The sequence below is a fragment of the Salvelinus fontinalis genome, chromosome 23 (assembly GCF_029448725.1).
Source record: "Salvelinus fontinalis isolate EN_2023a chromosome 23, ASM2944872v1, whole genome shotgun sequence".
NCBI classification, from domain to species: domain Eukaryota; kingdom Metazoa; phylum Chordata; class Actinopteri; order Salmoniformes; family Salmonidae; genus Salvelinus; species Salvelinus fontinalis.
This window is the reverse complement of record NC_074687.1, coordinates 42,561,155-42,582,030: the sequence shown is the minus strand read 5'-3', so window position 1 is coordinate 42,582,030 and position 20,876 is coordinate 42,561,155. Positions and strand designations below refer to the sequence as shown.

At 44.2% G+C, this 20,876-nt stretch overlaps 1 protein-coding gene and 1 long non-coding RNA gene across 2 annotated transcripts in view; both read right to left on the bottom strand.

The window, feature by feature from the left end:
* Positions 1–4,722: 4,722 nt before the first annotated feature.
* LOC129821363 (uncharacterized) lies at positions 4,723–6,976 on the bottom strand. The gene is made up of 3 exons (XR_008754301.1): positions 6,880–6,976; positions 6,666–6,780; positions 4,723–5,397 (listed from the first exon to the last, which is right to left on the bottom strand). It is a non-coding gene; the product is annotated as an uncharacterized LOC129821363 (long non-coding RNA).
* Positions 6,977–7,044: 68 nt separating this feature from the next.
* LOC129821361 (WD repeat-containing protein 75-like) overlaps positions 7,045–20,876 on the bottom strand; it is a 64,665-nt gene continuing 50,833 nt past the window's right edge. Inside the window, exon 20 of the mRNA XM_055878969.1 lies at positions 7,045–7,142. Within this exon, the coding sequence (XP_055734944.1) occupies positions 7,079–7,142 (64 nt within the window). The 3' untranslated portion in view covers positions 7,045–7,078. The remainder of the gene's footprint in view (positions 7,143–20,876) is intronic.

Genomic DNA, 20,876 nt, shown 5'->3' with positions numbered 1-20,876 from the left:
AGATTATAACAGTACATGGCCAAGATGTTCAAATGTTCATAGATGACCAGCAGGGTCAAATAATAATAATCACAGTGGTTGTAGAGGGTGCAACAGGTCAGCACCCCAGGAGTAAATAATGCTACTGTAATAATGTTGACATATCTTACAGTACTCATATCACATGTATATACTGTATTTTATACCATCTATTGCACCTTGCCTATGCCGCTCGGCCATCCCTCATCCATATATTTATATGTACATATTCTCATTCACCCCTTTAGATTTGTGTGTATTAGGTAGTTGTTGGGGAATTTTTAGATGACTTGTTAGATATTACTGCACTGTCGGAACTAGAAGCACAAGCCATTCGCTACGCTCGCATTAATATCTGCTAACCATGTGTGTGTATGTGGCCAATAAAATTTGATTTGATATAGGCCATTTTTTTACTTTGTGGCTGTGGTAACTAGTGGAAACCGTTGTTTCTATTGTTCACACTCGTATCTGCCCTCACAGTGGCACAGTGGTCTAAGGCACTGCATCGCAGTGCTAGCTGTGCCACTAGAGATTATGGGTTCGAATCCAGGCTCTGTCACAGCCGGCCGCGACCGGGAGGCCCATGGGGCGGCGCACAATTGGCCCAGCGTCGTCCGGGTTAAGGAGGGTTTGGCCGGCAGGGATATCCTTCTCTCATTGTGCACTAGTGACTCCTGTGGCAGGCCGGGTGCAGTGCACGCTGACACAGTCGCCGAGTGTACAGTGTTTCCTCCGACACATTGGTGCGGCTGGCTTCCGGGTTGGATGGGCATTGTGTCAGGAAGCAGTGCAGCTTGGTTGTGTTTCGGAGGACGCATGGCTCTCGACCTTCGCCTCCGAGTCCGTACAGGAGTTGCAGCGATGAGACAAGACTGTAACTTCTACCAATTGGATACCACGAAATTGGGGTAAAAAGAAAAAAAAAAGAATGTTCCTACCGACTGCCTTCCATTTTTGAAGACATTTATTTTCATTGTTAGAGCAGCCACTAGAGTATCTAGTGAATATAATTGGAGGAGAAGAGCGGCCCAACTCGGCATAAAAACTGTCTCCCTCCAGCAGGTGGCGTTTTTTCACCCACCAAGAAAGGAGTTTTTGTATGGAGATCAATTAGAGAATGCAGAATTTTGTCAAAACATTTTTTATGGCTTTTTTGCTAAGTGAGGTTTATTTTATTTTATCGAATACTTTTGTAATGCTAAAGTTTTGTAATGTACTGACATGAGCAGGACACGTAACATCCCGGCAATTTTGAGAAAAAACACTTTTATATTGGAGTTGTCTCGAGATCGCTATGCATATTCGTGGCACGATCTAGTAGCATAGCATCTCTCTCCATTGAATACAGGCGGTTGACGTCAACAATCATCATTGAATATTCAAAAAAGGATTACAATAATGAGATCCCACCTAGAAAAATGTTGTTGAAAAGATGACAATGCCCGATGTCCAATCTATGTTCCGTTTTGGTTGAAAGTGAAACTTGAAAATACCTATTTTTCATTTCGTTGTTTCAACTACTTCAATGTACTTGCATACACATGGACACAGTATAAAAAAACAGCATAAAAAATGACAACACTAAATCAAATCAAACTTTGTCACATGCGCCGAATACAACAGGTGAAACAACAGTGAAATGCATACTTACAAGACCTTAACAAACAATGCAGTTTAAGTAAGAGTTCAGAATTTTTACCAAATAAACTAAAGTAAAAAAATTATAAAAAGTAAACCCAATAAAATAACAACGAGGCTATATACAGGGGGTTCCAGTACCGAGTCAATGTGCGTGGGTACAGGTTAGTTGAGGTAATTTGTACATGTCGGGTTGCCGCGAACCCCAAGAAATGCAAACTAGGTTTCGAGGAGGTGGAGTACCTGGGGCATTTGATCGGACAGGGGAACGTCAAGCCCCAGGAGAGGAAGGTTCACGCGGTGCGAGACAGAAGCATCGTTCAGCCACCTGAAGGAAGCGCTATGCTCCCATCCGATTCTCGTAACGCCCGATTTCCAGGTGCCGACGGTGGTCCAGACGGATGCATATGATACGGGACTAGGGGCCGTCCTGTCCCAGATACACGATGGGGAGGAGCACCCCATCATGTACATCAGCCGAAAGCTGATACTTAGAGAAAAAAGTACTCTATTGTTGAGAAAGAGTGTCTAGCGGTGAAGTGTTAGGTACCCACTTCACCCTGGTCATGGACCATGCTCCCCTGTTCTGGATGGCCAGGGAAAGGACACAAACGATCGGGCCACCAGGTGGTTCTTGTCCCTTCAACACTTCTCTTTTTCTGTTGTGCACAGGTCAGAGGCGAAGCATGGAAACGCGGATGCCCTATCGAGAAGGGAGACATACGTCGCACTGATGACAGTCCCCGCCTCGACAGAGCTAAGGGGGGTGTGTGGCATACAGCAGCACACAGGAAGGGGGAAGAAAGGACTCCCATATAGGTGGGGACGGTTACAGAGGTAACAGGAGTGAGTGCAGTTTTGACCCCGACAGGATACAGCAAGACGCGGAGCCCAGAAGACGGTATCCTGGAGAGGGTCTCATGGGGGAGACCTATCCTTTTCTTTTTGATTTATTATTTAAATAAACACCCTTGAAACCGAGCTAATCATACTCTGTCCGTGTCTGATCTGTGTAAACGTCTTCGCCAAACCCCCTGGTCTGCCACAGTATCAAAAATGGTCCATCACCCAAAAGACATGCAGCTAATTTGACACAACTGTGGGAAGCATTGGAGTCAACATGTGCCATCAGCCCTGTGGAATGCGTTTGACACCTTGTAGAGTCCATGCTCTGATGAATTGAGGCTGTTCTGAGGGCAAAAGGGGTTGCAACTCAATATTAGGAAGGTGTTCTTAATGTTTTGTACGCTCAGTGTAAGTGTATCACTTTTCAAACAATCCAGTGCATTTTTGTAAATGTTTTTTAAATCAACACGTCAAAAGATTTAACTACTGAAACAAACAAAGACAAACAGAAAATTCCCATTTTTCAAGCCTGCTGAAGGTGTGGCAGCTCTACCAGGGGCATGCTTGAGCTGGTTTTATTAAAACATTTTAATTGAACCTTTATTTAACTAGGCAAGTCAGTTAAGTACAAATTCTTATTTATTGCATACCAAGAGGCAAAAGGCCTCCTCCGTGGATGGGGGCTGGGATGAAAAATACAAATGTAGTACAAAATGCACATGACAACAAGAGACACCACAACACTACATAATGAGAGACCTAAGACAACAACATAGCATGGCAGCAACACATGACAACAACATGGCAGAGACACAACATGGCAGCAGCACAACATGGTACAAACATTATTGGGCACAGACAACAGCACAAAGGGCAAGAAGGTAGAGACAACAAGACATCACGCAAAGCAGCCACAAGTGTCAGTAAGAGTGACCATGATTGAGTCTTTGAATGTAGAGATGGAGATAAAACAGTCCAGTTTGAGTGTTTATCGTTCTAGTCGCTAGCTGCAGTGAACTGAAAAGAGGAACAACCCAGGGATGTGTGTGCTTTGGGGACCTTTAACAGAATATGTCTTTCGTGGTTGTATGTGGTTAGAATGGATACTTCAGAGTACCATTCGGAATTGTTCTCATAGAATAGATGCTTCAGCGGTTGTCAGTATTCTCGTTCTAGATTTATGTAATTTCTAGCTGCAGACTAGTAATTATACGTCTAAGATTTGCTCTTATTCTGTAGTTGTCACATCCTGATCTGTTTCACATGTCCTCATTATTGTCTCCACCCCCTCCAGGTGTCGCTTATTTTCCCCTGTGTATTTATCCCTGTGTTTCCTGTCTCTCTGTGCCAGTTCGTCTTGTATGTTCAAGTCAACCAGCGTGTTTTTCCCGTGCTCCTGCTTTTTAAATTCTCTCGGTTTTGACCCTTGCCTGTTTCTGGATTCTGTACCCGCCTGCCTGACAATTCTGCCTGCTTTGACCTCGAGCCTGCCTGCCACACTGTTTACTCAAGAAAATGTGAAATGCTAATTAGCAACAGATGAGACCTCAGCAATACAAATTCCTGTAAGAAGCTCCTGCTTGTCATCTCTTGTCTACACTGTCAGCCTGTTCACCAGCGCGATCAGAGACCTTTGTGCCCAGAGAACTTCTGTACTCAATCCATGAATTTGGATCCCCTTGTCTTAGCTAGCCACTGACTACACTTTAGCTAGCTAGTTATCAGAGTAGTAGATCAAAACATAATTTTGTTTTACTTAGCCTAGATAATTGTTTGTACAGTATGTCGGCTTTGGTGTCTATTTCAGACCTTATGGCATTTTTCAAGAATGAGCATAAGAGCATTAAAAGGGGAGAAGACCACTATAAGTCTTGCAAGGTGGAGAAGTGCAGCTATAGTGAGGGGAAATTTACCGATTGGTCAGGGCCAGCGTGAGGGATAAAGTTAATCCTGTGTCGAGTGTAGTTATTACGTTAAGTTTGAGCATCTCAGCAATACAATGTTTTCTATACTGCTGTCAACATTCTACAAGGAAAGAGACTTAATCAATTACATAATCATTAACAAGATCACCCCGGATACCATACTTCGATGAGTGATATCTCAGTTCTAGAATGTTGTCATTGATGAGAATTAATCAAAAAATCCATTGACATTCAAAATCGACTTTGTTTAGACATCCAGCCTGTATTGTAGTTTTATAACCAGAGACAAATCTTCAAAGGCACAATATGTATTTATTCAGAGTGGTACATGCATTCACACAGACTTAAAGGATCCTTCCCACTATAAGATTGATATGTCAAGTGATAAAATCCCAAGTTATCAATTAAATGTTCATGGAAAAAGTGAACTTGTCCTCATGTAAAAATGACAGTTTATTAAATATTGTACAGCTGTAATGTCATCAATCAAATCAAACTTCATTTATATAGCACATATCTTACAATGAATGCATTTCAAGGTGTTCAGTCGTTGGATGTGGTGTTGTCTATAAAGTGGGGCACAGATAACGAAGAGGAGGACATTAAGGCATTCAAAATGTCTACAGGGATGGATGTGCAGGAGTCATGGCTTTGGGTCACAGGGTCTTTGGATCCTGGGAGCCTCACCGGATGGTCTGGTGGGCACCACAGCAGTGGTGCAGGTCAAGTGTCATTATGGTGCAAGGGACCTGACCATTCAAGAGGCAATGAAGTCGAAGATTTCTATATCAAGGAGGGAGTGTCTTACAGCCTCCGTAAAGACCATCCTTACTGGCACCAGGTCCAAGGTCAACTCCACATCACTGGAAGGGACACCTGCTTCTTCGTTGTGTGGACCACCAAAGCCATCTTCACCATCTCCATCCAATGTGACGACCTCTGGCAGAGAATACAACCAAGGGAGGGTCTGAAAGGACATTACTGATACTGTCATCGGGTCTTAGAATGTGCCAATGTTTGAGAAGGATTCCCTTAATTATATTTTTTTTTACCCCTTTTTCTCCCCAATTTCGTGGTATCCAATTGGTAGTTACAGTCTTGTCTCATCGCTGCAACTCCCGTACAGACTCGGGAGAGGCGAAGGTCAAGAGCTGTGCGTCATCCGAAACACAACCCAACCAAGCCGCACTGCTTCTTGACACAATGCCCGCTTAACCCCTAAGCCAGCCACACCAGTGTTTCGGAGAAAACACCGTACACCTGGCGTCCGTATCAGCGTGCATGCACCCGGCCTGCCACAGGAGTAGCATGAGCGTGATGGGACCAGGATATACCTGCCGGCCAAACCCTCCCCTAACCCAGACGACGCTGGGCCAATTGTGCGCCGCCCCAAGGATCCCCCTGGTCGCAGCCGAATGCGACAGAGCCTGGACTCGAGCCAGGATCTCTAGTGGCACAGCTAGCACTGCAAATTCTGGGCACCTTGAATAGCGCGTAGTAAGAACGCATGACTGCTTCTTTTTGCGAGACTGTCCTTGAAAGAGATCATGTCTCAATTTGTTTTGGATTTTCTCAATGGCAATATCAATCTGACTATTTTTGTAACCCCTCTCATTGAATTTCCTTTGCATCTCAGTACGCAATCCATGAATTTGCATCCCCTTCTTGTCTTAGCTAGCCACTGACTACACTTTAGCTAGCAGAGTAGTAGATCAAAACATAATTTTGTTACAGAAACATCTCAGGCATGTTTCTGTCAAAATCTGATTGTTTTTTGCAAATTCTTTTGATTCGACAGAATTGGCTGTAGGGCAAACTGTTTTTCAAGGGAAGCGGGTGACAGCTCTCAGCCCTCAACAAACTGTTATGATCAGTAGGTTTCCTATAAAGATCAGTGTATAGAACATTATCCTCACACAAAATCAAAAGATCAAGGAAACTGATTTGACGTGTGTCAAATTACATAGATGCTCAGAACTCAGATGCTCAGAACAAGAGTTAAGAAAAGCATGGAACGTTTTGCATCGCCTCTCAATAAAACAAAAATATCATCAATGTACCGTTTCCAAATAATAATGTCAGGCAAAAAAACTTTTTTGAGAGGATTAAGAATGAAAGTTTCTCCATGTTACCCACATACAATTATCATAGTTCAGTAGTACTACACAATTCACATTGCATTTTATCATGGGAACAGTGAGAATTTATATCTGCGATGTCTAAATTATGTCTTACCACCAGAGTGCGAGAGAGTACATCACTTCCAGAAGATCTCCTTGCTACAGGTGGCGTTGATTATGCACTGCTTCTCGTGGGGTGAGCCTGATGTTCCGCATGTCACGCATCATGTCTAAAACATGGGGAAAAGCTGACATAAAGTCAAAATTTCGATGCATCTACAAATGAAATGTTTGACACAATATTGAATCATATTCGATGAGTTACTGACCTGTTCATTCATTACTATCACGACTCAGGATATGACCCAGATGCAGACACAGGAGGTGGATGGTTCAGTTCTCAGATAATTTATTATAACACGGGGGGGGGGGGGGGGGGGGGGGCAGGCAAAAGGCAGGTCGAGGACAGGCAGAGGTTCATAACCAGGTCAGAGTCTGACAGGTACAGGACGGCAGACAGGCTCAGGGTCAGGGCAGGCAGAAGTTCATAAACCAGGTCAGAATCAGGCAGGTACAGAACGGCAGGAAGCTCCTGGAAACAGGAGACAAAGGGCTGTGAGACAGAGGTTTGACCCTTGAGACATGAAAAGAGGGATGTATACGGAGGATGCGGGGCAACAGAAGACGGACAGCAGAGGAGCTAAGAATCTTATAGATGGGGAAAGGGCCGATAAAACGGGGGGAAAGTTTACGGGACTCCACCCTCCTCCTGAGACAATAGCGGGGAGCAGGGGTCCGTTGGTGCTCTACCTGTCGCCGATACCTGGAGGTGGTCTTGAGAAAAGCAGACCGGGCTCTCTTCCAGGAATGGTGACAGAGTCGGACGAATATCTGGGCCGAGGATATGCTGACCTCTTGCTCAGGGAAGAGTAGGGGCTGATATCCCATGGAAAAATCGAAAGGCGAGAGACCAGTGGCCGAGCAGGGAAGGGTATTGCAGGCGTATTCCACCCATATGAGTTGCTGGCTCCAGGTGGTGGGGTTGGCAGAGACGAGGCAACGAAGAGCCGTCTCCAGGTCCTGATTGGCTCGCTCTGACTGGCCGTTAGACTGGGGGGGAGGAAACTGGAGGACAGGCTGGCAGACGACCCAATGAGGGTGCAGAACGCCTTCCAGAACTGGGACAAGAACTGAGGAACGCAATCGGAGACCATGTCCACCGGAAGTCTATGGATCCGGAAGACGTGCTGCACCATGAACTGGACCGTCTCCTTGGCTGAGAGTAACTTGGGAAGGGGAATGAAATGGGCGGCTTTGGAAAACCTATCTACCACCATAAGGGTAGTGGTATTGCCATCTGATGGAGGGAGACCAGTGACAAATTCTAGAGATATATGAGACGGTGAGGAACAGGGAGTGGTTGAAGGAGGCCAGCCTGTATGGATTTTCATAGCAGGGCGTCTATCAAAGGGGTTATTTCTGGAGTGTCGCAATAAATTAAGGCAGAGGATATTACTGAAGACATAGATGGAGTGTAGGGATGTATTTTTGGGTGGACTGTGATTGAAGTGAGATGGGTTTTCTAATTTGACGTGTTTAATTTTGTATTTTGTATGTCGTCGTTTTCCCCCTTTCCCGCAATGTTTTGTTTGTTTATTATTCAATACCCCGTCCAGCTGGTGGCGTTAATGCACCATTAACATTGGATGCCAACCGCCGTTAAACCCCATTGAAGAAGATTCCTTCAATTATTCCACTTTTCACTTAAGTGTGAACCGGAACAATTCACGCTACTAAAACAAACAACGGGAACATGAGACTGTCTTACATTGCGCCAACTAAACTGTCTCTTAGTGGTAGAGCGTACTCTCCTCCTGGATGTTGTGTGCTGAAGTTTGTATGATTCTCATACATTTCCTAATCGCAAATAATGAGATATTCCTCAAATTGCTTGGGCTGGTTATAACAATAAGTAAGATGGCTAATACGACCAAAACAACGAAGGGTAACAAGCCGTTCATGGTTAGAAGGGATACAGCTTTTGTCAAATTGACGTTTCGTAGCAGGTTAGGAGAATTTCCACAGCATGTTAGTTTATTAACGTAGCAGGTTAGGCAAATTAGGTTAAGGTTAGGAAAAGGGCTAGGGTTAGCTAAAATGCAAAACATTTAAACTTTTTACATTCATTTGACAAAAGATGGATACCTTCTAGCATGACCTAACAAGCTGTGTTCGGGTTCGCGACCATGCCCAATTAATGAAAAGATACTCACGGTGCATGCTCAGGCTGCCCTTGCTCGAATTAGTTTGTGTGCGAGACTAGGGGATGGCTAGCACTATTCCCCTACTAGTCCGCGGCGCAGGTTCTCTTGACATTTGTGTAACATTCTTTAGGGGGCTTGGTGTTTCTGGCCAGGTTAGCCAACTCGTCGAGACAAGCTATTCCTGCCTCCCCACGGTGGAGTTGCATGGGTAGCTCTCTTGTTTAGTATACGTAGCGTTAAGTCGTTTGGTTATTCTAAACAGACCGTGCTGTGGTCAGAGGCTAGCTAGCCTAGCTTAGACTAATGAGCCTCCTGGCTAACGACGGCTGACACGCATAACTTCCGATGAATGAAGCTTACTAACGTGCCCCCAGGGCTATGACAACCCCAATTCCTATTTTAAATTGAGGGAGTAGAGAGAGCGGGGCTTGCATGCTTCTGCGATGAGGAAGTAGCCCACCGTGTAGCTGCGCCACTCCACAAAAAATATTGCTGGGACGCCAGTACCCCCACTTTTTGTTACAAACGGGGTACTTAGTCCGCCATTGCCAGAGCCCTCTGTGCCCATAAGGGGGCCAGGCTTCATGCAGGCTATACAGTCTCATGGAAGCACAACGTGTGTTGGAAGCCTAACCATGTTTAATGCCCCTCTAGTACCCTACAACAATTGGCTCTTTGCGTTGTGGAACGCTGCCTCGCACACCTGTATCCATTTCCAGGGAATCTCCTTTTTTTAGCAGGACATGTAAGGGTTGTAACAGGGTAGACAGATTTTCCAAGAACCAAAGTTCGGTGACGTTTGTGGGACTTGGGGCAACGGCTGTCACTTTCTCATCAGTGGGGTGCAGCCCTTCTCTGTCAATCAGATGTCCTAAGTACTCCACTTTGTCTCTCATGAACTTGCACTTGGCCCGTTTCACCCTAATACCATCTTTTTCAAGATGACTCAGGACTTCATCCAGTCTGTTTAGGTGTTCCACTCTCGAACATGCCATTACAATGATCTCGTCTAGAAATTATGTCACATGGTCAAAGCATGTCGCTGGGGCTCTCATCAAACACAGCTTTGTTGCTGTAACATGGCCTCCACATCAGCATCAATAGCATCTCCTAAAGTTCGGACAGCAACATTTTTTGATTTTATTCAACCAGTTATGGCTGGTCGATCGCCCTTCACTATTACGAGGGGTAGCTTGGCTCTCTGCTCTTCGATTTCGCATCAACAGTCACTTGCCCTAGTAAGGGTATATTCGCACCATAGAAGGTAGAGAGCTGCATATTGCATTTCTCAAGGGGTAGATGAGAGTGATTCACTGTACACCTTTTCAGACACCAGTGTCACTGCAGGTCTTGTATCTAACTTAATTTCTACTCTCTTGCCCTCTAAATGTACATTTACCTCAATGCCATTATTTCCATTTGAAGCTTTGTATACTGTATAAACTCCCATTTTTCTTCTACATACTGGGTCAGAGCTTCTGTTTTTCTATTCCTAAACATGCATGCGATATGTCTGACATTTGAATTTGCGTACCTGGGCTGAGTGTTAGCGTCCACCACATCTTTAACAGGGCTCGTGCTGCTTATAATCTTTGTATTTCTGTTGCACTTTGTTTTCCCACTCCCTTAGTAAGAATGTTTTTCCGGTCCCCTTTCTTTTTCTCAGAAAGCACTTTGTTTACTGTTCCTGACTCCTTCACTTTCCCTGCAAATTCAAGAGTATTCCTGGATGCCAGCTCCATTGAAAAAGCAGTGTAACATGCGCCCTTAAACTCACAAAAACGGTCACACAGGGTTTCATTCAAATTTTGGCCCTGGTCACATTGAGTAGAAAGTTGTTTCAGAGCTACAATGTACTCACTGACTCACCATCTTGCTGGTTCCTCTTTTGGAAACAGAATCTTTCTGAAACTATGAGTGGTTAAGGCTTGTAATGGTCAGATAGCATTTTACTAAGCTGCCGTAGCTGAGCTCGCTAGGCTTATCTGGCATGGAGAGATTCTTCAGGAGTCTATAGGTGTCAGGTCCTATGACTGATAGGAATAAACTGACCTCATCTTTAACATTGTTTGCCAACATCCATTGTTCCAGGCAAGACTCTTCTTGTCTATCTTTACAATCAGATATGTTGCCTATTAATGCCATGTTTGCTAGCTTAGCCAGTCTCTCATTATTGTTCATTAGCTAAATTCTGAGAGCCTCAAAATACACTTTTCTATTAACCTGGCTAGCTACGGGTTGGTATCTCGTCTACGGGAAACCTAATTGTTTTTGGCATCCCATCCTCGTCGCTACTGTAATATATTTGGTAATATTAAATAGAAGAGAGTGAGATTGAAAGTAAGCTGGATTGCTGCCATGCTGGTCAGTTTAATGTCAACATCCTTCTTCAATTAGTTTTAACGGCAGTTGGCATCCAATAAATGTTGCATTACCGCCACCTATTATAACTTATATATCCTAACCTCACTTTGTCGGGCAAAGACTCCACATCGAAACTCAAAAGAACAAACAACTACTCTTCTGTTTTACCACTCACGCCACCAAACGCATCACAAACACCGGGAATCTTCCCCTTCAGTTGGTCAACTTTCACATTTACTGCTACCCCAGTAATCACTCCTTTCAATTGTGCCCTTTTCTTGAGTCCAAAAAATTCACATATCTTGTCCCCATTCATTTAACGTGGAGCACCTGCTCCCTCTGACCAGCAGAAACACAAACAGTTATCACCAGATCACTTCTGGTTACCTTCACCGATTCCACAGCACCCAACTCTGTTTTCACCCACCCTGAAACCACAAATGAATCAGCAAACAGGCAATGGTCCACTTTTTCCAAAAATGTCACTCCTACCGTCAGAGACTCATCTTTATCCCGACCCTCAGTGCTTGCCTCGGGCTCTGAGAACTTCACCACACCTACCCCCTCCAATACTTCCCCCTGACTCACTTCCATTTCTGCTCCTGTCTTCAATCTGGAGTACAGCTCCCTCTAATTACACTTTTTACCATTCTTCTTTAACAAACCATCGCCCTTTTTTCCACCGTTTTTAACCGATTCAAGCTCACCCTCTTCCTCCCCCTCTTTCTTCAACATCCTCTGCCTCTCTGTTTACCTCCATTCCTCCTCCGTATTCCAAGTATATGTCTCCTTATGATAATACTGCACTTCTCCTAACATACATCTTATTCTTGCCCTCTGAAAGGATGCCATTTTCCTTATCTCTAGCAGGTCCAGTCCAGACACACCAGCCTCCCACAGAGATCAAATGTCAAGAGCAAATTCCGTGCACTGCATACAAGGAATATCTGGTCACAAATGACACTACACAGTGGTACCACAAGGTGGTGTCAATTAACCAGATAATCTGCCAATCTACTACACTTTCCTTCAGCATCTTGAGAGGAAAACCTCCCTGGTCTTTATGGTTGAATCTGTGTTTGAAATTCACTGCTCAACTGAGGGACCATACAGATAATTGTATGTATGGGGTAAAGAGGTTATGTAGTCATTAAAAAATTATTTTAAACACTATTATTGGACGCAGAGTGAGTCCATGCAACTTATTATGTGACTTGTTAAGCTAATTTTTACTCCTGAACTTATTAAGTTTGCCATAACGAAGGGGTTGAATACTTATTGACTGAAGACAGTTGAGCGTTCATTTTTTTATACATTTTTAAAAGAAATTGAAAAACGTAATTCCACTTTGACATTATGGGTTATTGTGTGTAGGCCAGTGACCAAAACATGTAATACATTTTAAATTCAGACCATAACAAAATGTGGAAAAAGTAAAGGGATGTAAATACTTTCTGAAGGCACTGTATTTCAACCACATAAAATATTCATCCAACCCGGACTGAAACCTGAAAGCATGTTGGGTCACTTTCACAGCATTCTATTTCCTTACAATTTTTACATTTGCACAGAAAATAGTTCCCGTTTTTTTTTTTTGTTATTGCATTTTCTCCCTGGTCCCTAAACGTCTTTCCCACCCGAAAAACCCCCAGAGATGACAGAAAAAACTTTACCTACATCAACTAGATTGAAGCCTTCATTCTATCGATTTATAGCATTATCCTGGTTAGCAGGGGTTTATTTAGTCTTCTAGGGCAACATATGATGACAGAAGAGAAGCTGCATGTATCTAATTAGACAAGTTGACTAACAAATAGAATACCAAAATGTAGAAATTTATAAGCAGAGACATCTAAATCGGGGGAAAAATCCTGCACCCCTTGTCAAAAAAAATGTGTTCCGTCATCACTGACTGTAGCCTTAAGCCATTTTCTATATTAGTTGGTTAGGTACGGGCCTCAGATTTTCATTTAATCACATATAGTCAGGCTGTTGTGGATAGGTCATTAGGGGTTATTAGCAATTGCGGGCAGGTGCGGGTGAACAAACTGTTGACCCGTGCGCCACTAATGCACACACACCCTTTAAATCCCCTAGGCTCCTTGAGACCCCTCTTTCAAAATCACTGAGATCTCCTCTTTTAGTCATGGTAGCCAAAATAATGGGCAACTGGGCATTTTTAATAAATGACCCTAAGCATGATGGGATATTAATTAACTCAGGAACTACACCTGTGTTGAAGCACCTGCTTTTGATATACTTTGTATCCCTCATTTACTCAAGTGTTTCCTTTATTTTCTCAGTTGTAGATCTCACTAGACATATATTACTAATGTAAATGGCCCCTTAGTTCAAAGTCAACTCATGCGCAAACAGCAATAGGTGGTCTGCTTTTTCTGTGCTGCTTACTCAAAAATGGCTGATTGTGAATGTTTTCTCTGTCATTACTTACAGACAAATGACAATTTTGATCCACATGTAAAAGCATGAGAGGCCAGGCAAGCAACCAGGGGTGGACTGGGACCAAAAATCGGCCCTTGCATTTCTAACACACCAGCCCATTATTTTCTTTGAGGCCCCCATACCGGCCCATTTTGTTCCTCGATGCCCCCACACTGGCAATTTCTTTTCCTCGAGGACCCCATTATTAGCCAGATAATTTGGTGCAAAAAAACAAATACAATTTAGATAGGCCCACTGGGCTAAAAATGTAACAGCACATCTGGCATTTGCCATTCCGCCCCTGCACACAACCCACACTCAGCTGCCAAATAACCTGCTCTGAGTCGATTGTGAAGTGTGAAGCAGAACGATTGAAGACACTCACAAGTCATAGTTTCTTTGTGTTCCTACCAGGGGTGTGAATTTAGATGTAAACAGAGATGTTGTTCCACTGTTAGCCTGGGAGAAGATCTCAGTGAGGCGTACCTCCAAGTCATACGACCACAAAATGACACAGCAAAAGCCTGACCACTGATCACATACACCTCAGCCAGCTGACAATAACAGCCCACTAATAAGGATAGGTCAGATGTTTTTACCGCTTCAATAGGGCCAGGTAAAATCTCTCCCCCCTCTGACTTAACCATGAATAGATCAATCTATGTGAGGGATTCCTTCTGTGACCACACAGCACAAAAGTAATTGCTTGTAAACACAGTGTGAGGTTGGAGTCCTATATACCCCACACAATGAGACTGAGTAGCGTACTTGTTACTGGTGGTTGAAGATGTAACCAAGTGTTTGACCATAAATACCTTACATTGAAAACTTGAAGCTTTCTGAAAAAACAATGTTATGTTACTCATGCTACGAATTTTGATAAAACCAAGTATGTTATTGTACACAGTATGGCAAGAGAGATAGGGAGGCCATCATTTTAAGGAAAGTTGAAAGGAAGATATCACTGATAAACTGACTCTCTAATGTTTTGATTCGTTGTATACTGTAACTACTGAAGACAATAAGAGGACTGAACTGCCTTAATAGTTTAATCAGATCAGCATTTGCATAGAATCTAGGTCTAGGCCCTCAACCAAAATGTCTCCCATTGGAGCAATGACAGGCTGAGTTTCGACATCATGATTTTATTAATTACAAAGAATACTATTAGAGTTACACAATAAAACATCATGGAGAATTGGGCTGTTTTCAGAAAGTAGGTCGCTGATTAGAAACATTTGCACAGAGAAATATGCTGATTTATGGCAGGAATACTAAGAGGATAAACAAGGTCAAGCACAAACAAGAGCATAGTCCTTGATTCCTTTGACCACTTCAACTCCTCCTATAAAAACTCCACAGCAAATTTTCCACTCAGGTCTTTTTCATTGACAATATATCGGGATCTTATTAGGGACAATAAAACAGCAGCCATTTTTCCAAACATCTTTGTGGTAATACATTGTCACACAAAAACAGCAATACAAATCAAATCAAATGGTATTGGTCACATACAAATGTTTAGCAGATGTTATGAGGGTGTAGCGAAATGTTTGTGTTTCTAGCTCCATCAGTGCAGCAATATACACTGCTCAAAAAAATAAAGGGAACACTTAAACAACACAATGTAACTCCAAGTCAATCACACTTCTGTGAAATCAAACTGTCCACTTAGGAAGCAACACTGATTGACAATACATTTCACATGCTGTTGTGCAAATGGAATAGACAAAAGGTGGAAATTATAGGCAATTAGCAAGACACCCCCAATAAAGGAGTGATTCTGCAGGTGGTGACCACAGACCACTTCTCAGTTCCTATGCTTCCTGGCTGATGTTTTGGTCACTTTTGAATGCTGGCGGTGCTTTCACTCTAGTGGTAGCATGAGACGGAGTCTACAACCCACACAAGTGGCTCAGGTAGTGCAGCTCATCCAGGATGGCACATCAATGCGAGCTGTGGCAAGAAGGTTTGCTGTGTCTGTCAACGTAGTGTCCAGAGCATGGAGGCGCTACCAGGAGACAGGCCAGTACACCAGGAGACGTGGAGGAGGCCGTAGGAGGGCAACAACCCAGCAGCAGGACCGCTACCTCCGCCTTTGTGCAAGGAGTAGCACTGCCAGAGCCTTGCAAAATGACCTCCAGCAGGCCACAAATGTGCATGTGTCTGCTCAAATGGTCAGAAACAGACTCCATGAGGGTGGTATGAGGGCCCGACGTCCACAGGTGGGGGTTGTGCTTACAGCCCAACACCGTGAAGGACGTTTGGCATTAGCCAGAGAACACCAAGATTGGCAAAGGCGGAGGTAGCGGTATTGGAGTATTGGAGTATTGGATGGCAGCCACACTTTGTTTCTTATGGTTTGGCACAGTCTGGCTGTCACAAATGCACAGTACTTGACTTGGTGCCGGTACTCATTTTGGATGCCGGCACTGTTTGTATTTGAGTGCAGGAGCTCCAAAATACATTTGAGCTAATATTCTATAAGAGTGCCGGTACTCAACTCCGGTGAGCTACTGCCCAGATCGAGGTAAAATAGATTTTTTAAAAGGTTACAAAAAGAGATACAGTACAAGGACCTATTGTCACAGAAAAATCCTGAGTAAGTATATGTTTATGCATACTGAGTATGTATATACTGACCAGCCTCAACATTTTCTACAACTCAAAACTCAACTTCTTGAAGTATTTTCACATACAATAGTACATCAATAATTTACAGTATGTATAATACATGTTTATTTTTTTCAATTCATCTAGACCAGGGGTGTCAAACTCATTCCACGGAGGGCCTAGTGTCTGCAGGTTTTTGGTCTTTCCTTTCAATAAAGCCCTAGACAACCAGGTGTGGGGAGTTCCTAACTAATTAGTGATGTTAATTCATCAATCAAGTATAAGGGAGGAGCGAAAACCCGCAGACACTCGGCCCCCCGTGGAATGAGTTTGACACCTGTGATCTAGACTATAATGGGACCCTGTCATCTTTGAGAAGAGTTTAGAAATCCTCTGAGTGGCAGATCTGGCGTCCCACAGTCTTCTGTTTTATGATTGATTTCCTACTTGGAAAGAAGTGGAGGGCTCTCAACCAACGTGTCGAGGTACAACCCAAAGCATTTTTATTTCAATGATTTCCTATTTGGAAAAGGATTCAGCTCTGGGTGGCTTATCTCCACCTTAAGACTGAATCCCAGGAACCCGGAATCCCTGTTCCTTCCTGGGTTATCGGAGGAGGTTAAGGACCAACTCGCAGCCCGGGAGCTGCCTACAGATCTCGACTTGCTCATCACCTTGACCATCCGGATCGATGGGCGGCTATGGGAATGTAGGAGGGAGAGGAGGTCTGATTCCGGTCCTAATCTCTCACCAAAGGATCCCACCTTGCCTCAGAGGAACCCCTGAAGTCCCTGGCGTCTACGTCCCAAGAGAATCCGAGCTCACCCGAGTTCCCCCAATAGTCTCCGAGGTCTGCCGACTCACATTTTCCGGAGCTGATACAACTCGGCAGAGCTAGGCTGTCTCCAGCTGAACGCTTACGCAGACTTAACACTCAGAGTTGTCTGTATTGCAGAACTGCCGGTCATTATGTGTCTACCTGTCCATTAAAATACCAGGCTCATCAGTAGGTACACGTACTCAGGTGGGCCAAATCTCTCCGGCTTCTCATTGACTCTGGGGCTGACGCAAGTTTTATGGTTGCCACCCTGGTGTCTGAGCTGGGCATCCCCACTCAGCCCCTTTCCATTCCCATGGACGTTAGAGAACTGGATGGGCACTCTATAGACAGGATCACCCACAATACTACTCCTATCCACCTGTGTGTGTCCTGGAACCACAGTGAGTCTATACAGCTTATGCTCATCAAGTCTCCTCAGGTTCCTGTGGTATTGGGGTTCCCGTGGTATTTTCTTGGCTCCAGATCCACAATCACCTTATCAACTGGACTATCATGGGCTGGAGCCCGTTCTGCCACGCCCATTGCCTGAAGTTGGCGCGGCCTGCCCTGGGACGTCTTCCTGTGGGCTCGGAAGCATCCTCGGACCTCTCCGCCATTCCCGCTGAGTATCAGGACCTCCGGGAGGTTTTCAGCAAGGCCCGGACCACTTCGCTTCCTCCGCATCGACCCTATGACTGCGGGATCGACCTTCTGTATTCACTCTCGGGTCCGGAGACCAAGGCTATGGAGACGCATATCGAGGACTCCCTGGCTGCAGGGGGTATCCGTCCTTCTGCCTCCCCCGCCGGCGCAGGGTCCTTCTTTGTGGAGAAAAAGGACAAAACCCTGCATCGATTACCGGAGGCCTCAATGGCATCACGGTTAAGAACCGCTACCCTCTACCACTCATCGCCTCGGCTTTCGAGCCGCTCCATGGGGCCACTATCTTCTCTAAATTGGACCTGAGGAAGGCCTACCACCTGGTTCGGATATGGGAAGGTGGTGAGTGTAAGACAGCCTTCAACACTGCTAGCGGACACTATGAATACCTGGTGATGCCATTCAGTCTGACCAATGCTCCTGCTGTGTTCCAGGCCTTGGTTGACATTCTCTGCAACATGTTGAACCGGTTCATGTTCGTCTGCCTCGACGACATCCTCGTCTTTTCCCGCTCGGCACAAGAACACTGTCTCCACTTCCGACAGGTCCTCCAGCATCTCCTGCCGAAAAATGCGAATTCCCATCGCTGCTGGGAATGTGCAGATGGATCCCGGAAAGGTGAGAGCGGTGGTGAATTGGCCCCAAACCACGTCCAGAGTGCAGCTGCAACGCTTCTTAGGATTTGCCCATTTCTATCGCCGTTTTATCCGGGGTTACAGCACCTTGGCTTCCCCCCCAGTCAGCACTCACCTCTCCCAAGTTCCCGTTCACGTGGTCCCCAGCTGCTGACTGAGCGTTCCTGGACCTTAAGCACCGCTTCACCACAGCTCCCATATTGATCCATCCGGATCCATCCCGTCATGTTCATGTATCAATAATTAAACCTCTGTCTCACAGCCCTCTGTCTCCTCTTTCCTGCCCTGATCCTGAGCCTGGCTGACGTTTTGTACCTTAAAGACCCTGGATTACTGACCTCTGCCTGCCCTTGACCTGTCATTTGCCTGCCCCCTGTTTTTGTAATAAACTTTCGTTATTTCGAACTGTCTGATAGGGGTAGTCCACATCAGTAACACTTGCCCCTGCAATAAAAAAAAAAAAACATTACATACAGTACCAGTCAAAGGTTTGGACACTCATTCAAGGGTTTTTCTTAATTTTTTACTATTTTCTACATTGTAGAATAAAAGTGAAAAAATCACAACTTTGAAATAACACACATGGAATCATGTAGTAACCAAAAATGTTTTAAACAAAGAAACGAATAATAATCATTTTTGAGATTCTTCAAAGTAGCCACCCTTTGCCTTGATGACAGCTTTGCACACTCTTGGCATTCTCTCAACCAGCTTCATGAGGTAATGTAATGCATTTAAATGAACAGGTGTGCCTTGTTAAAAGTTAATTTGTGGAATTTATTGCCTTCTTAATGCGTTTGAGCCAATCAATTGTATTGGTAGGGGTGGTATAAAGAAGATTTGGTAAAAGACCAGGTCCATATTATGGCAAGAACTGCTCAAATAAGAGAAACGACAGTCCATCATTACTTTAAGATATGAAGGTCAGTCAATTTGGAAAATTTTAAGTGCAGTTGCAACAATCATAAAGCGCTATGATGAAACTGGCTCTCATGAGTACTGCCACAAGAAAGCAAGACCCAGAGTTACCTCTGCTGCAGAGGACAAGGTCATTAGAGTTAACTGCACCTCAGATTGCAGCCTAAATAAATGCTTCACAGAGTTCAAGTAACAGACACAACCAAACATCAACTGTTCAGAGGAGACTGCATGAATCAGGCCTTCATGGTCGAATTGCTACAAAGAAACCACTACTAAATGACACCAATAAGAAGAAGAGACTTGCTTGGGCCAAGAAACACGAGCAATTAGACATTAGACCAGTGGAAATCTGTCCTTTCGTGTGATGAGTCCAAATTTGAGATTTTTAGTTGCAACTGCCGTGTCTTTGTGAGATGCAGAGTAGGTGAACAGATGATCTCCGCATGTGTTGTTCCCACCGTGAAGCATGGCGGAGGAGGTGTGATGGTGTGGGTGTGCTTTGCTGGTGACACTGTCAGTGATTTATTTACAATTGGCTCATTCATCCCCCTCCTCTCCCCTGTAACTATTCCCCAGGTCGTTGCTGCAAATGAGAACGTGTTCTCAGTCAACTTACCTGGTAAAATAACGGTAAAATTAAAAAATTAAAAAAACACTTAAACACTTAACCAGTATGGCTACCACAGCATCCTGCAGCGATACACCATCCCATCTGGTTTGCGTTTAGTGGGATTATTATTTGTTTTTCAACAGGACAATGACCCAAAACACACCTCCAGGCTGTGTAAGGGCTATTTGACCAAGAAGGAGAGTGATGGTGCTGCATCAGATGACCTGGCCTCCACAATCACCTGACCTCAACCCAATTGAGATGGTTTAGGATGATTTGGACCTCAGAGTGAAGGAAAAGCAGCCAACAAGTGCTCAGCATATGTGGGAACTCCTTCAAGACTGTTGGAAAAGCATTTCTCGTGAAGCTGGTTGAGAGATTACCAAGAGTGTGCAAAGCTATCATCAAGACAATGTGGGGCTACTTTGAAATATATTTTGATTTGTTCATCACTTTTTTGGTTACTACATGATTCCATATGTGTTATTTCATAGTTGTAATGTCTTCACTATTATTCTACAATGTAGAAAATAGTACAAATAAAGACAAACCCTTAATTAAATGAGTAGCTGTGTCCAAACTTTTGACTGGTACTGTGTATGTATATATATATATATTTATCAGTGGAGGCTATTGGGTGGAGGACGTCTCATAATTATGGCTGGAATTGAGTAAATGGAATGGCATCAAACGCATGGAAACCATGTGTTTGATGTATTTGCTAAACTTCCACGTATCCACTCAAGCCATTACCACGAGTCAGTCCTCCCCAATAAAGGTGCCACCAACCTCCTGTGGTATATATATATATATATATATATATATATGAGTGGGTGTGTCCATACTTTTTACTGGTACTGAACATAGTTACTAACTACCCCCCCCCCCCCCCCCCCCCCCCCGATATAAGCAGTTATTATAGAATGAATAACATTCTAACAACCACCAAAACCATGGATAATGTCAGATCTATTGCAACAATGCATCGTAAATAATA